The sequence below is a fragment of the Hemitrygon akajei genome, chromosome 1, assembly GCF_048418815.1.
Source record: "Hemitrygon akajei chromosome 1, sHemAka1.3, whole genome shotgun sequence".
Taxonomy (NCBI): domain Eukaryota; kingdom Metazoa; phylum Chordata; class Chondrichthyes; order Myliobatiformes; family Dasyatidae; genus Hemitrygon; species Hemitrygon akajei.
The window spans coordinates 36,531,209-36,548,886 of record NC_133124.1 but is presented as its reverse complement, the minus strand read 5'-3'; the positions used below and the strand labels follow the sequence as shown (position 1 = coordinate 36,548,886).

The 17,678-nt window shown below is 38.2% G+C and overlaps 1 protein-coding gene across 5 annotated transcripts in view; it reads left to right on the top strand.

Moving 5' to 3' along the window:
• The window catches only part of cspp1a (centrosome and spindle pole associated protein 1a), a 154,596-nt gene that overhangs the window by 101,184 nt on the left and 35,734 nt on the right, over positions 1-17,678 (top strand). For 4 of the 5 annotated variants that reach the window (XM_073040996.1, XM_073040978.1, XM_073041003.1 and 1 more), the window contains exons 21-25: positions 7,922-8,068; positions 12,738-12,839; positions 14,146-14,212; positions 14,743-14,869; positions 17,033-17,172. In XM_073040996.1, coding sequence (XP_072897097.1) covers positions 7,922-8,068; positions 12,738-12,839; positions 14,146-14,212; positions 14,743-14,869; positions 17,033-17,172 — 583 coding nt within the window. The remainder of the gene's footprint in view (positions 1-7,921; positions 8,069-12,737; positions 12,840-14,145; positions 14,213-14,742; positions 14,870-17,032; positions 17,173-17,678) is intronic. The other variant, XM_073040986.1, reaches the window with a different exon arrangement.

Below are 17,678 nucleotides of genomic sequence, written 5' to 3'. Positions count from 1 at the left end.
GAGTAGTCGGCTATGTATGGAACCAAAAGAAATGGGAGAGATATTAAATGGGTTTTTCGCATCTGTATTTACTAAAGAAACTGGAATGGAGTCTATGGAAACAAGGCAAACAAGTAAGGAGGTTATGGAACTTATACAGGTTGAAGAGGAGGAGGTGCTTGCTATCTTGAGGCAAATCAGAGTGGATAAATCCCCAGGACCTGACAGGGTATTCCCTCAGACCTTGAAGGAGACTAGTGTTGAAATTGCAGGGGCCCTGGCAGAAATATTTAAAATGTCGATATCCACGGGTCAGGTGCCGGAGGATTGGAGGATAGCTCGTGTTGTTCCGTTGTTTAAAAAAGGCTCAAAAAGTAAGCCAGGAATTTATAGGCTGGTAAGTTTGACATCGGTAGTAGGTAAATTATTGGAAGGAATACTAAGAGATAGGATCTATAAGTATTTGGATAGACAGGGACTTATTAGGAAAAAGTCAGCATGGCTTTGTGCGTGGTAGGTCATGTTTAACCAATCTATTAGAGTTTTTCGAAGTTACCAGGAAAGTGGATGAAGGGAAGGCAGTGGATGTTGTATACATGGACTTCAGTAAGGCCTTTGACAAGGTCCCGCATGGGAGGTTAGTTAGGAAGATTCAGTTGCTAGGTATACATGGAGAGGTAGTAAATTGGATTAGACATTGTCTCAATGGAAGAAGCCAGAGAGTGGTAGTGGAGGATTGCTACTCTGAGTGGAAGCCTGTGAGTAGTGGTGTGCCACAGGGATCAGTGCTGGGTCCATTGTTATTTGTCATCTATATCAATGATCTGGATGATAATGTGGCAAATTGGATCAGCAAATTTGCTGATGATATGAAAATTGGAGGTGTAGTGGACAGTGAGGAAGGTTTTCAAAGCTTGCAGAGGGATTTGGACCAGTTGGAGGAATGGGCTGAAAAATGGCAGATGGAGCTTAATCTGGACAAGTGTGAGGTATTGCACTTCGGAAGGTCAAACCAAGGTAGAACATACAAGGTAAATGGTATGACACTGAGGAGTGCAGTAGAACAGAGGAATCTGGGAGTACAGATACATAATTCCCTAAAAGTGGCGTCACAAGTAGATAGGGTCATAAAGAGAGCTTTTGGTACATTGGCCTTTATAAATCAAAGTATTGAGTATAAGAGTTGGAATGTAATGGTGAGCTTGTATAAGACATTGGTGAGACTGAATTTGGAGTATTGTGTACAGTTTTGGTCACCTAATTACAGGAAGGATATTAATAAGGTTGAAAAAGTGCAGAGAAGGTTTACAAGGATGTTGCGGGGACTTGAGAAACTGAGTTACAGAGAAAGGTTAAATGGGTTAGGACTTTATTCCCTGGAGAATGAGGGGTGATTTGATAGAGGTGTATAAAATTATGATGGGTATAGATAGAGGGAATGCAAGCAGGCTTTTTCCACTGAGGCCAGGGGAGAAAAAAAACAGAGGTTAAGGGTGAAGGGGGAAAAGTTTAAAGGGAACATTGGGAGGGGGGCTTCTTCATGCAGAGAGTGGTGGGAGTGTGGAATGAGCTGCCAGATGAAGTGGTGAATGCGGGCTCACTTTTGACATTTAAGAAAAACTTGGACAGGTATATGGATGAGAGGGGTTTGAGGGATATGGCCCAGGTGCAGGTCAGTGGGACTTGGCAGAAAAATGGTTTGGTACAGCCAAGAAGGGCCAAAAGGCCTGTTTCTGTGCTGTAATGTTCTATGGTTCTATAGTTCTAATTATGAAAAAAAAGGCTTCTTAAAGGTACAGGTGTGGAAAGTCATTATCAGAGCAGCTACAACAAAGACAGAGAATGTAGAAGAAGGTCCTTATAGAAAGCAGAATAGGAAAATGTGCATTTACTGTTGAAATAGTTGAGATAGCCAGGAATTTCAGGAATATCAGTTGCTAATGTATCTCCTGAGATGAGTATAGAGATTTCAACAAAGAAAGGGAAGAGTCAGAAGTGGATTAAGTGGAAGGGAGAACAACATGAAAATTGACAACAAATTAATGAATTTTAGGTTCTGTACAAGGACAGGAAGCAACACCAGTACAGTTATATAACAGAACAAAATAGATGAATGAGACTGTTCTATATATTCAGTTAAGATATAGGTAGAATTTATCCCATTCACGTTGCCATGGTACACCACTGACTTGGAGAAATTAATTGGAAATGGAAGAGAAGCTGTTCAATATAAGAACATGTTTAGCCAGCTAAAGAAAATTAGTAGAGGGAGATTTATTGGATTTTTGAGAAAGAGAGAAGGGCCTTTCATCTGTAGGATGGAAGCACAGGAGAATTACACATGCATTGTAGTAAGGATGAGTTAATTGGGATTAGGAAATTGGAAAAAGTTGAAGTGCCAGAAGATGTCAGAGGAATCATGGATGCGGAAAGGAACTGGACAAGGTTATCTTAGTTTCAATTTGTTTTGTTCATGTCGCTCGTAAGTCTTCAATTTCTGTTTTATTTTTAGAAGTAATTGTTACCATGATAGCTTTAATTAGTACTACATTACAAACATTCTTCAGTTCTCGCAGCCTTTCACCTCTTTTCAACTTAAAGCACGCTGCCAGATCTGCTGAGTGCTTCTTGCATTTCTTATTTTTTATGCATATAACAAAGTTGTGCTGGCATATTTATTATGAAAAATACTTGAAATTAATGTTTTTATTTAACTTGCATAACTCTAATGGGCTAGGCTTAAAAGATTCAAAGGTTCATAAAGGTTCAAAGGTTCATTTTATTATCAAAGTATGTATGCAGAATACAACCCCAAACACCCCCAACCCACCCTGGCATAAAAGCTAACAGATCACCTAAGCTCCCAGCTTGCCAATTGGCAATAAGAAAGAATGGGTGAGAACATGAAAAAGACATAAAACTGAAAGGGACCAATATGAACTACAGTCCTAACCATAAATCCCAGAATTTTGATAACATCTCCAAGAGCATTGGGACCCAATGGCCTCTCTGACGGAAGCGACTCGACCCAGCTAACTATGAGAACTGCTCGCTCTCCTCCACATTTGCTTTGATGTTTCAATCTTCCTCGATGCTTTAATTGACGAGAAATGTAGTCATTCATAGCCCCTTGTCTCGTCTCCTCACTTTTCCTTGTGGTTTACTGGTTTGTGTTGATTTGTATTTTCAGTGTTGCTGCACTGAGTGCTTGTTTTTATATTCATTGTTGGTTAGGTCAACATTTATCACTTGTTCTCAATTATTATTGTGAAGGTGCCAGTCAAACACAGCCTGCCATTCCGAAAGGGACCTGTTAATCACTACTCTTTGTTTCCTGTCAGCCAGCCAATTTTCAATCCATGTCAGTACTCTGCCCCCAATACCATGTGCCCTAATTTTGTCCACTAATCTCCTTTGTGCGACTTTATCAAAAGCTTTCTGGAAGTCCAGGTACACTACATCCATTGGCTCTCCCTTGTCCATTTTCATAGTTACATCCTCAAAAAAAACTCCAGAAGATTAGCCAAGCATGATTTTCCCTTCATAAATCCACGCTGACTCGGACTGATCTTTCTACTGCTATCCAACTAAAGTTTGTGAAAGTTAGTCCATAGCAATTAGGCCAGTCACAGCTGATCCAGGAGCCCATTAGTTTCAGGCCACAGCCTCAGTTCAGCATATAGACGAGTAAACTGTGCAGAGCAGCGAGCTGAACACCGCCCCATCCCTCACTTCCAGCCCCAATGCCCTGACCTTATCGATCTGGCTCGAAGCTTAAATCGGCCAAACAGTGGGCCATTCCTTGCTCTGAAGCCCAGACCTGCCACCTTCATTCAGTCCAGACCTTTCCAATTTTGCCCAGTGCTTAAATTGGTCAAACCTCTGCTTGTTCCTTGCACTTGGGCCTGGGTCCTGCCACCTTGATCCCATCGTACCCATCACACCACAACCGTTCTGCTTCTCCAAGACTTCAGTTCACACTGCAAAAATGTCAAGTTGTATAGGGGATTGCAGTGATCATTTTTGAGAAAAAGTGTGATTAGTAAAGTAGTTAATAATTTTTTGCTGTCAGGAAGTTGCCGCTGTACTTCACGAGCACCATCTTAAAATTTGTATCTTCTAAACTCTATAACTCGTATACATAGTATGTCAATCACTTTATAAGCCATACATAGATAATGAAGTAGTTGTTATTCCAGATGTGATGCAGCACAAAAAATCCCTATAAAAGATAAAGAGAACAATAATTAAATAATAATATGGAAAAACACACAATAAATATAAATACTTATATGCATTGAATGTATGTCCATAAAGTGACGCTAGGCTGTACATAAAGTGACTGATGGGAAATTAACTGATAATTAAGTGAAATTAAGTGACTGATAAGGTATTAGTGGAGTTAGTGAGCGGAGGTGTTGATCAGCCTTGCTGCTTGAGGTAAGTAACTGTTTTTGAGTCTGGCGTGGATGCTACATGGCCTCCTTCCTGATGGGAGTGGGTCAAGCAGACCATGAACAGAATGTGTGGGATCTTTCATGATGTTACTGGCCCTCTTCCAGCACCTTTCTGTATAAAGTTGGCTCTCCTTATCCAAGGGGGATTGGTTCTGGGCCCCCCCCCCCCCCCACCCATGGATACCAAAAAAGCATGGATGCTCAAGTCCCTTACTTAACCTATCTCAGTGCGGTGGACTTTAGGACCTGGGACCCACCACCCGCAGTGTTTCTGTTCCGTTGACAGAAAACGATCACGATTGAAAATAAAGTGGAAATAATAAAGCGATTGGAAAGAGGTGAAACACCATCAGTCATTGGAAAAGCGTTAGGCTACAGTTGGTCAACTATTGGAACAATTTTAAAGGATAAAGTGAGAATAATGGAGCATGTGTAAGGCCCTGCCCCGATGAAAGCTACAATCATTACTAATCAACACAGTGGTTTAATTATTGAAATACATATGTTTATTAAATGTTTTATATGCATAGAAAGGTAAAATATATGCTAAATGCTAAGACAAACATTTGACTAACTGACACTAAACAATACCAGATGTACCTGTTCCGACTTACTTATAATACCTAATACAAAGTAATTGCTATGTAAGTAGTTGTTATACTGTATTGTTTAGGGAATAATGACAAGAAAAAAGTCTCTACATGCTCAAACAACGAGTGCTGGAGAGAGGACTTTGTGTTTTTTTTGCCGATCCCGATCCATGGTAACCTACACACATCCTCCCGTATACTTTAAATCATCTCCAGATTACTTATAATACCTAATGCAAAGTAAATGCTATGTAAATAGTTATACTGTATTGTTTACAGAATAATGACAAGAAAAAAAATGTCTGGACATGCTCAAACAACAAGTACTGGAGGGAAACCTCCCATGTTTTCTTGATCTGCGGTTGGTTGAATATGCGCATGCAGAACCCATGGATAAGGACGGCCGACTATATATATCTTTGATGACAGATAGGCTGCTGCCAGTAATGCATTGGACAGTTTTGACTACCCATTGTAAAGCTTTCCTGTCTGCTGCAGTGCAGTTTTTGGACCAAGCACTGATGTAACCTTTTAGGATGGTCTCTACTGCGCATCTGTAGAATGACATGCATTTGGTGTGCAAAGTCTAGCTCTCTTCAGCCTCCTCAGAAAGTAGAGGCATTACTGAGTTTTCTTGGCTGTGAAGAATTTGTCTGGGATGATGAGAGGTTGTGTGTGATGTGCACTCCTCAGAGTTTGAAACTGGTTGCAATTTCCACTTCCGTATCAGTGATTTAAAACCAGGTGTTAGTGGTATGCATTCTGAAGTCGGCAACCATCTTCTTTGTCTTGTTGACATTGAGGAAGAGGTTATTTGCCTGGCTGTTCTTTCTAGTCCCCCCTCATCGATGTTGGCATTGAGCCCCACCCCCATCCTGTCACTTGTGAGCTTGCAATGTGATTACTTGAGTGTTTGACCAAGCAGTCATATATGAGCAGGTGTATACAGCGATAGGCTCGGCACACAACCCTGGGGGGGGGGGGGGGGGCAGTGGTGTTGAGAGTGATGGGGGTGGGGAGGAGTGGCTGTGCATCTTGGCTGTCGGAGTCTGTTGATTAGGAAGTCCCCACCCAGTTGCACAGTGATATAGTTAGACTGAGGAGTAGGAGTTTGTTCGCCAAGGTTTATAGGACAATAGTGTTGAATGCTGAACTGAAATCCAGAAACAACATTCTGACATAAATGTCAAAAACTTATTAATAATAGTCGAAAAATATATTTTGACTGTACAGAAATCACTGCTGAAAATTGCTTTAGATAATTGCAATAAAGATTAAGACCTGAAATTTGCTTTTACCTTGTGTACTCACTTCAACAGTCTGTTAGTAAGCTTAACAGTGCCGATGATCAGTTTACCAATATTTAGTTAAGTTTTCTCCTAACAAGGGGCCAATGGTATCTATCAGGAGGAAAAGCAAGCAAGGTTGTTATTTAAAATATAAAATTTAAGAATCCCTATATTGACAAAGCAACAACTGAAAGACACAGGAAATACATATATGTATATCACTGCACAAAGCAGTAAAATAAAGATTAGAATACAGTATGTAATAAAAATAAAATTAAAAAGCTACATACACAACAAAGGTAAAAATACCCAATAGTCATCTGAGAGACTTTTACATGAGAAAATTATTGTTGGAAACTGGGAGGTCTGTTCAGATTTATTATGTCATGTAATTAAATACCACCAGCTTTCAATGGGCTCTATGGTAATAATATTATTTTAATGTGTTTTTTTCTGATAACTTTGGGTTATTAATTTAAAGTCATACCATGATAAAGATCCCTGTGCAGATTTCAACAGTGAAGGCCACAACATTGTATCCCTTGGAGGAAATGCCAAATTTCTAAGTCCATCTGTGTATGTGAGATGCCATAAGTTTTAATCAGTAATAGTACTGAGCACTGATACTCTGCATTATTAGGATAATAATTTCTGGATTGTTGCTTTGTTGGGGCAGAATTTTAAGATAGCCATGACAAGCATCTAAGTGGCTTTCTCTATCCTGCTTTGCATAAATCAGTTTAATTGTGGTAGATAAAAGTTATGAACTGAAAAAATACTGTTGTTAATCTGGGCGTTTTGCTGAAATATGCATACAGTATATTTTAAAAGAAAACAACATATACAGCAATCTTATGGTAAGTGGTTTATTGAACTTTATTGCAAGGGAGCAGCAATTTTAAAAAAAGGTTTTATGTTAAGATTGTACAGAACCTTGTTGCAATTGTGTTTCGAGTACCCTGTCCAGTTTTAGAACAATTAGATAAGTAAATATGGAAGTAGTGCTACATAATTTACTGAGTTGATCTCTCCCACACCCCCTCTCTCTCCCACACACCTCTGTCTCCCACAACACTCCTCCCAACCCCCCACAAACCCCCTCCCACCCAGCCCTCCTCTCTCCCATGCCCCTCCCCCTCCCTCTCCCATGTCCCCCTCTCTCTCCCATGCCACACCCTCTCCCACACTCCCCCTCTCTCTACCCCACCCCCCTCTCTCTATATACTACTCTCAATACATTACAAATACAGGAAAAGGGGTCATTTAAGGCTGAGATTAGAAGAGTTTTTTTTAAGCATAGGATTGTACTCAAGTTACAAGGAATATGGAAATTCTGTGCTCGAATATATCTAAGGTTGAAGTCAATTGGTGTTTGAACTTAAAAATACAGGGCATATGGGGATCAGAGGTACTGGATCAAGCATGATGTTACTAAGTACTATAACAGGCTTGAGGGTCTTTGTGGCCTTTACTTTGTTTTCTCATTTGCAGAAATGTGAACCTGCACATAAAATCTGATGAAAAATATAAGAATGTCAGAGTTTTGTTTAGTACAGTAGAAAATATTGAACATTATATTGTTTTAAAATGGAAATTTAATTTCCAGCAAAGGCTTAAAAATGAAGAAATTGTACGGTTAGCTGAAGAACGTCGAAGATTAGCAGAAAAAAAACGAAAAGAAGAAGAAGAAAAGCAGGAGTTGTTGTTTCGACAGCAAGCAGAAAGGGAACAGTCTGCAAGGGCAGATGAGAAGGTAAATTATATGTTTGAGTTTAAAAAGTGAAGACTATCAAAAGAGAGTCTATTTGAAATATTTTCTCCTATCAGTAGTAAATTGTTAATATAATTGCTACTATTTCTTTATCAACTTATTATCAGTAAAGGGTTCAATTTGCAGAAATTAAATGTAGTGTCATGGGCTGAAGGGCATGTTCTTGTGGTGCACTATTCAATTTATCAATTATTGATCCAAAAATCCAAAGATGCTGAAGTGTCTTTATAAGTTTTATTAGGGGATTTCATGTAAAACGTTTTGCAATATAAGTTTGCAGAGCAATCCTTGATGCTCGCAGTATATTATTTGGGTATTGAATTTAAGGGCTTGATTTTGGATAAAGAGTTAAAATTTTTGAGGTAAGTGATGATTGTCATGATTTAAAGCCATCTGCTCAAGCACAGATAGTTCATTATATTCAATGTGGAGAGTTTCTGTGAGTGCATATAATGTTTAATCTCAGCTGGTCCCTCAACACCACTTCTGTGGTCAAGAAAAAGCATAGCAGCATATCCACTTCCTGAGGAGAATGAGGTGAGTGACACCCCCCAACCCCCGTTTTAACCAGTTTTCCAAAAGTGTCCTGACTAGTTGCATCACCACCTGGTACAGGAATTACAAGGCATCAGACCACAAGTCCCTACAAAAGATTGCAAGGGCTGCTGAGATGATCATTGGGGTCTCTCTTCCACCCACTTGTGATCATTTTCAGGAATGCTGCATATGCAGGTCCCTTAGCATTGTCAGTGATCCCTCCAATCTGTCCAACAGTCTCTTTGACTGCCCTCCCCCCCCCCCCCCCCCCACAATCAGCAGGCAGGAGGTATGAGGTACCATAGTATTATGACAAATATTGTTAGGGTTGTAAGCAGTTTCTTTGTCCAGGCCATAAGACTACTGAACTCCCTCCCACCAACCAGGTCTCATCATGTATAAATGCCAGCAGCATTATACTGTTTAATTTCACTTGTGTGTAAAATTTCCCCCAATATTTCACTTGCATGTAGGATGTAAAGTATTGTAGATAAAGAGAGAAGCCAGTGAAAAAGGTATATCAGGGTAGAAGAGAACTTTTTTTGACAGGGCACTGGTTTCTGATGAAGATTAAGAAGAAGGATATCCTGCATTTCTGAGTGAAATTATTCTTCATTGCTTTTCAGTCCCTCTGTCCTGCATCAGTTGGTGTAGGTCTACCTGGTTTGCTGTTCTTCTCCCATTGCTCATCCAGCCAAAGGGAGATCCTCAGCAAGATGGTACTGACAGAGTACTCCAATTCTCTTTGTGACCCCTACAGATGACAAATGAGTAAGAATTGCCACATAAATTTATCTTTACATTGCCAGAATAATTTGTGAAATGTAAGTAAATCATGCATTAAAATGTACTAACCAATTTTGAGCACGTTTTTGGGAGAGTTAATATCATTAATATGATGTGCTCATTTTAGTGCAGGCTCATTTTGTAACTTCTGTTTTTCCTGGCATCAATCACCTCACTGCAGTTAGTTCGAGCAGGTCCCTCTTCAAAATTAGAAAGCTGTAAATGTCATACAAAATCTTGCAGTAAGAAAATATCCATCAAATCATTAATTAAGTCAGAAATAAAAGGGAAAGATATCTGACAAGAACTAGCACCAAAGATCTACACTTTTCCTCATTCTTCTGATGAGGAGGTAAACCATAACATCATCAACCCTTTGAAGAGTGTTAGTGAGAAATGATGGAAATGGAGGTCCTTTCAGTAAACAAAAGAACCTTAACAAGATTCTGAAGAACACTCTGCAGATGATATCTTTTCTCCAATAGGTGCTTATGACAGGAAATTCAATTGTTCATAAGGGTGTAGTGTTCTCGCTCAGGTGTAAGGGAACGCTGAACTAAACACCGAGATAAACCGTTGTCAATGAAAACACGACCGCAGTAAGATTAACCGTTTACTGTTCACTCTTCCACATTAACGTATGGTGAAAACTGTTGATAAAACAATACAAGATTTGTACAGTATTTGTTTCCTTCCTGATATCACATTTACATCGTGAATACTTGCAAAAGTAAAACTACAACAACTACATTACATTAAAGTGCAGCATACAGTCAGAATCTACTTACGCCATTGACTGCTTTAAATACACTTCAACACAAACTATCTGCAACTCTTTAACTAACGAAAACATAAACCTTATCGACCGTCGTTACTTTTAACAGAATCAGCGTTAACATTTTAATTCAACATATCAATTATCTCATGAACTTACGGCGTTGCTTCACTATGTTTCTAATGCGTAGAAAGACAACTTTTCTTGCGCTGATCTCGCACATGTGTGCCCCCTCCTTCCCGTTTCTCCAAACCGGTATTTTCCCACAAGACGCGGCGAAACCGGATGTGACGTCATCGCATGCCGCGATATATCACAGACAATGAATTTACTTTAAACAATCCTAACTTTAACTAAAAAATGCTAACAAACGAATTACTAAAGCGAAAATATTATAAACTAAACAAATGCCATAAAGGCAACACAAAGGGTGTGAGCACCTTCCTTGAATCCTTGCTCGATTTATCTGAAACTTGAAGTTTATGACTTCTGAGACGTCAGATATGACTTTTTAATCCTATTTAATTATTATTTTCTTTGCAGTTTAACAGTTAATTATCTGCTTGTATATTTTTTAAGTAGTCCTTGTATACATGTAAGTGCCACAATATGTATATGCAATTTCAGTGTGTTCCCTAGTGGTTATACAAAGTATGATTCTGGAAGCTTTTGCTTGGTACTGCCTTACTTGGAATAAGAATTCTCGTTGGTCAACCCTTATCTACAAATTTGAATGCAATTTTTCTTATCTATAAAAGAGCTGTTCCATGAAGTCAGCTCCATCTTTATCTCAGATCGTAGTTCTTTTGTCTCTCCTTTCACTTAGTAGATCTCTTTCATTCTGTTTCAATTTTCCTTTGTTCTATCAATGCTAAATAAAACGATTGTGAAGCAAACAAGTTTAGTGCCTCTTTCCTGACTTCTGAAAGAACCTTGGATTAAAGGGTCAGAATCCAATAGAGATCATGTGACCATCATGGCCCTATATGAAAACATGAATGCCTTTGCATGGAAAAGCTTACAAAAATTAGTGGATACAGCTCAGTTCATCATGTGGAAAGCGCTCCCCACATTAGAGCACATGTACGTGGAATGCTTTCGCAGGAAAGCAGCATTCATTGTCAAGGACCTCCATCATCCAAGCCATGCTGTCTTCTTGCTGCTGCCATTAGGAAGGAGGTACAGGAGCCTCAGGACTCATACCACCAGCTTCAAGAAGCTATTATCTCTCAGCCATCAGGCTCTTGAACCACAGGGGATAACTTCACTCATCTTCACTCATCCTAACATTGAACTATTTGTTCAACCTATGGACTCAATTTCAAGGACTCTTAGTTTTATCTTCTCAATACTTTTTTTTGTATTTGTACAGTTTGTTGTCTTTTGCATATTTGTTGTTTGTCTTTTGTGGCTCTTTCATAAGTTCTATTGTATTTCTTTGTATTTACTGTGCTTGCCCACTAGAGAATGTATCTTAGGGTTTTACGGTGACGTACGTGTACTTCGATAATAAATTTATTTTGAACTTTGGTAAGTTCAAGCTCACATGAATTTGAATAGCTCAAAGTGCTAATTCTGTTAATGTACATCAGACATGACATGTTGCTGCTCATTGGTGCATTGTCAAAAAAAACCCTGAACTGGCAGTTTTGGTCATGCAACTTTTGGGAACACAACTATAGTTCAAGACACTCAGCACTGCAATCCCCATAATGCTATTTATAAAGACTTAAAACTCATAATTTATTGGTATTGTTTTTGAAATGGTTTACAGTGTTCCCTTGTTTAACATTACTCTAAAAAAAATAGTGGATGTTAGAAGTTGAACTTCCCATGTTTGTGGTGACCTTCCTCATAACCCTGACTTCGAGAACAATCTCTTAAAAAAGTTACATTACAATAAAACTTATTCAGTTGTTAGTGAAAGTTGGCAGGGAATGAACTGCTACCACATTTACAAGAGAAGGGTGAGGTTATTAGGATCACAGGAGGAACTTGCAGAGGCTATGAAGAACAACGCAGTCAAGAACAGGTTTGGCAGGACAAACAACTGATAGATTTTGAGGCAATTATGTATTTAGAAAAGCTAAGCAAGAATCTGTGGAATAAGTGTTGCTAATACTTTTGAAACAAATGTTCCAACATGCTTCAAAGGTTGTATTCAAAGCTGTAGCTACAAGCGAGTTTGAGGGCACTTTAGCTACTTTACCATGTTGCTGTTTTGCACCAAGCAGTCAATATATAAATGTTATGGTGTAATATTTTGGGTCACTTTGGATACTCTTTACCTCCAAAGTATTCAGGGAATTTTTTTCTCTCTCTACTTTGATAGAATATTAGCAATAATGAGTGGAATGTTTGTTGTTCTTTTTCTGAGTAATAAAGGAATAGTATTAAACTTTATTACTTTTTCTCACCTCTTCTTTGACTGACAAAACACACTTGTAGTGTTGAAATGCTTTCATCTGTGACAGTGTAACAGTTCTGTTACCAATTTTGCTTTATTGTCATGAAAAGAAATTAATAGATTGCAGTGAAATTTTTGCATTTCAGAGACCACCTTCCCCACCAATTCCAACTGTGAAGAACAAACAGTTTACATTTCCAAGAGCTGATTTGTCTCCTGCAAATGACTCCATCCATGAATTAGACTTGGTGAGTTCCTTCAACTCTTCTGATAATGAATAACTAAATAATTAAAAAATGCTATTAGAAACAAGGGGAAGACATTTGATATAATTTTTGGTTTGCAATTTTTTATTTTATTTTGGTGATCAGTTCTAATTATTGAGATAGTTGTCTTCCTTGTATTCTTGAGTTAAAAGGATAAATTAGTTTTTATATCATACAATTGAATTTTGAGAGTGGTTAAACATTTTAGCAAAAGAACAGTGTATTAGGTTTAAGCAACATACACAAAATGCTGGTGGAATGCAGCAGGCCAGGCAGCATCTATAGGAAGAAGTACAGTTGACGTTTCGGGCCAAGGCCCTTCATCAGGACTAACTGAAAGAGGAGATAATAAGAGATTTGAGAGGGGGAGATCCAAAATGATAGGAGAAGACAGGAGGGGGAGGGATGAAGCTAAGAGCTTGAAAGTTGATTGGTAAAAGGGATACACAGCTGGAGAAGAAAGAGGGTCATAGGATGGGAGGCCTAGGGAGAAAGAAAGGGGGAGGAGAGCACCAGAGGGAGATGGGGAGCAGGCAAGGAGTGTTTGTGAGAGGGGCAGAGAGAAAGAAAAAAAGGGGGGGGGATAATAAATAAATGAAAGGATGGGATAAGAAGGGGAGGGGGGCATTAATGGAAGTTAGAGAAATCAATGTTCATGCCATCAGGTTGGAGGCTACCCAGACAGAATATAAGGTGTTGTTCTTCCAACCTGAGTGTGGCTTCATCTTGACAGTAGAGGATATCCTGGTCACCAAGGAGATTGTCACTTAAATTTGAAAATATTTGCACCTACAATACAATGTAGATTGAGACAGAGACCACATTGCCAGTAATTAAAAGGGCACTAAGGTGATGAATTCGTATTCACCTAGTTCGATGGTGGAATTTTTCAGAAAGCTAACAACTTTTTCTCTTAGGAGGGTTAGAACAAACATGATCATCCATCCAATTCCTCTGTGACTGGATATCTTTTGGCCACATTGGAAAAACCTGAGCATTCCAATTCAGAATAAACATTTCAGTTGTGACAGTGAAGCCATGACTGCTGATAGTTATTGCACTGAAGTGCATTAATTTTCTTTAATGGTTGGTTTCATTGTACATACATACAACTTAGAAACAGGGTATCAACATATGGCCAGTCCAGAACATTCCATAAAAGCCACTATTTAAATATCTGCAACTTCTAAAGCTCAATCCAGGCACGTTTTAATCAGTGTTTCATTTACATAACTTTGAAACGTTAAACTTTTGTTTAGTTATTTTAAATAATATTTTGGTTTAATAGGATCGTCCACGTTCAGGGACCAAGTCACCGCCTGTTCCTGCTAGACGGAATCAGCTTCGAGCGCATGGTAACATAGCTGTAAAATATAATTAGTTACTGGACAGTTCTGAGTACTAAAATTTAATGAGATTATGATAGAAAATTACAGCATTAACACAAACAAAATCTGATTGTTTAATTTATCATTTAGAGTTAAATTATTTATTTTATTACTGTTGTCAGCTTGTGTTTGGTACTGTAAATAGAATGTCTCTGTAAAACTGACAGGAATTGTGAAACCTGCACTTCATTTTTATGGATTGTGAGGCTGTTTGCTCTGGTCCTTAAAGCAATAGACTGAACCATTTTTTAAATGGTAAGAAGCTAAGAAATCTAAAGATCAAGTAGGTTTAGGGGTGTAAGTTCATTTCTAGACACCTTGCAGATTGTCTCTGGAGTAGATGGTATTAGAAAATCACCAGAACATAATAGTCAAAAGGGTTAAATGGGGAAAGTAGTTTTTCTTTAAGCTTGTTACTCATTGCTTACAAAGATCAAAGATGATAAAACTTGGATGTTTTTGGAATTTTTATTTGTAATTTGACTATTCTAAAACAGAAGAAAAGAGAGATATAATTAGTGAACTATCGGCTTTGAGAAGACAGCTGCGAAGTGAGGAACGCCGTCTTGAGGACCAGTTTCAAAATGCTGAAATAGAAGATGATGGAGCAGTTGCAAATGTCAGGTTAGATCTGTAAATAAATTTTGGTTATATGCAATAGAAAAAAGATCAGGAAGGTGTTTTGTGGCCTACCTTCCCATACTCTACTTTCCTGAGTTAAAAGTTCTGTGATGTAATCCATCTGTAACACTCAAGAATTGTCTATTGTCCTGAAATATTATTACCTCTGCAAAGTAACAGATGATGCCCCAATCTTGTCCAAATACCTTCATCTATAGCCATAATAAATATAATGCAAAGTAGTCATCCATAAATTAAAGCCTGTAGATCACTTTTTGGTGATGGTGTTCTCATAAACCCACATTGATTAACATCTATTCCTGCAGTTCTGGCCTTATGTGATCTTATTGTGAAGCCTTTTTTAATATTCCTACTTACTAGATTACTAGAAATATTGCAGTATAATTGAGTTTTTATTATTTATTATCTTGCTGACTGAAGAAAAAAATGTAAATTTGAGCTCGTAAGCACTTAGGAAGGCAAATAGTCTGCTGGCCTTTGTTGCAGGGCAATTGTAGTATTAGCTGCTCCAATTATATGTGGCCTTGGTGAGACCACATCTGAAATATTATGTACAGGTGACCTTTCTTTGAGAAAGGTAGACTTACAATAAACAAAGTTAGCGAAGGTTCACTAGATTAATTCCTAGTTTGTTGTAGAGAGGAGAATAAACATATTTGGCTGAGGTACTAAGAGTTTAGAAAAATGAGACATGATCACATTGAAATTTACAAAATTCTCATGAGGCTTGACAGTTGATGCAACTCCTGGTTTGGGTATCTAGAACTGCCTGTGGGTGCATAGTTGATAAGTATCTTTAAGATAAAGATTGATATATTTTTAAATTTTAAGGAAATCAAGGGTTAAGTAAATGGCATTGGGATTAAAGTTGGAGCAGGCAATAGGGAATTAAAGGCCTTTTCCTGCTATTTATTATATTAAGCAGGTGTATACCATTTTTTTGAGTAGTTGAGTAGTTTTCTTGCATCCTTAATAATTCTGTCAAGTGTTTTCATGTATACACGACATCAGAGATCATTTTTAAAGCCTTCATACGTTTAAGTATAACTGACTCATAGGGTACTGAACTGTTAAAAATGTAGGTAAGGACTTTGGAGGAATGACATATTCTGGGCTAATTCAATTTATTTTGTCACAACAGTTATTTTCTGCATAATAAGGTTTACTATTAGTCCGGAATGTTTAAGTGTTTGCCTCTATACTTTTGCTGCAAATGCCAAGAAAGTGAAATAAGCAACAGAACAAGTTGGACAAAAACAGTACATCTGGCATTATTAGTGAAGAGAGAAACAGGATAACATGATGAAAATTTATTGCTAAGGACTATTACTTGTTCCCCTCTTCACAGAGGCTGCCTGATCACTTGAGTGGTTCCAAGGTTTTCTCATAGAGTCAGAATTATTACAGTAATACAGCATGGAAGCAGGCCCTTTAGCCCAGCTGTATTCTCCTTCCCTGCTAGTCCCAATTTCCCATATTCAGCCCATAACCTTACAACCTCCTCCCTTCCATGTACCTATCTAAACGCCTCTTAAATGTTGGAATTGTACTGCTTCCTCTGGCAGCTCATTCCAGGTACTCACTTTGTGTAAAGAAATTACTTCTCAGCTGTCTTAAATCTCTCCAAACTGATTTTGTATCTGTGACCTTTAGTTCTGGACTTCTCAACTTCTATGATCCTACTATGCTCCAAGGAATAACAAGCCAGCATGACCAGTCTCTCTGTAACTCAGACCATGTAGTCTAATTTGTATCCACCCTCTCCAGCTTGACAATGTCTTTCCTAAACTGTACACAATATTCCATGTGTGGCCTCAACAACAACTTGTATACCTGCAGTGTAACAACCTTACTCCTAAACTTGATGAACTGAGTGATGAAGGCCAACGCCTTCTTCACCATTCTCTCTATTTGCACAACCACTTTCAGTGAACTGTGTATGTATTCCTAGGTTCCATTCTTTTCTATTTATTATGTATTTGACTAAATGATGGAATCTTTCAAATGCATTGTTTAGTTATAATTTTGCCATTGATTAAAGATAGTATCTAAATCTCTAAACATATTACACAAAGCATGGAATTAAATGTGCTGCTAATCTTATACCTTTTATAGTTAATATTTCATGTGAACTTTTTTCAATAGGAAGCGAGAAAGAAATCAGGTTGATGTTTTTGACTTGGCCAGGCAGCGTATACAGGCCCTGGTACACCGACCTTCTTCAAAAGGAATGGAATCTGTTAATTTACAAAACATTAGAGAATTCAATGACCTGAAGTACAGAGGTGAGCTTGAATTTAATAGTCATAATTTGTCTTAGTATACTTTATTGAACACTTGCTCCTAAGATCTAATATTTTTACTGGTGGCATTAGATATTAGATTAAGTTTCACTCTTGTGACCCAACACATTCTGGTCTACTGATGTTACAGGTAGATAAATATATCATAAACTGTCTGACTTAAAAGTTGTAAATTAATGTGAATATAGTTGTACCTTGCATAATCTAGTCAAATATTTACAATATAGGTGTGCGTATGTTCTCAACTTTATCCTGTTAAAATCAAATGAACTGAAAGCTCTGGATAATATGTTGACCGGTGTGCCACCTCAGCTCAATGGTTGCCCATTTTCAGAGCCTGTATTTTCCTGGCTCAGTGTTTTTTCAGATCCCAGCTGGTCATCAGGACTCAATGTGCTACCTACCTTTCTGATTAAATTGGCAGTCCCTCTCCCCTGTTTTACTTTGATAGCTTCAAATAATTAGGGATTTAGTTTAACTGGCTGTAA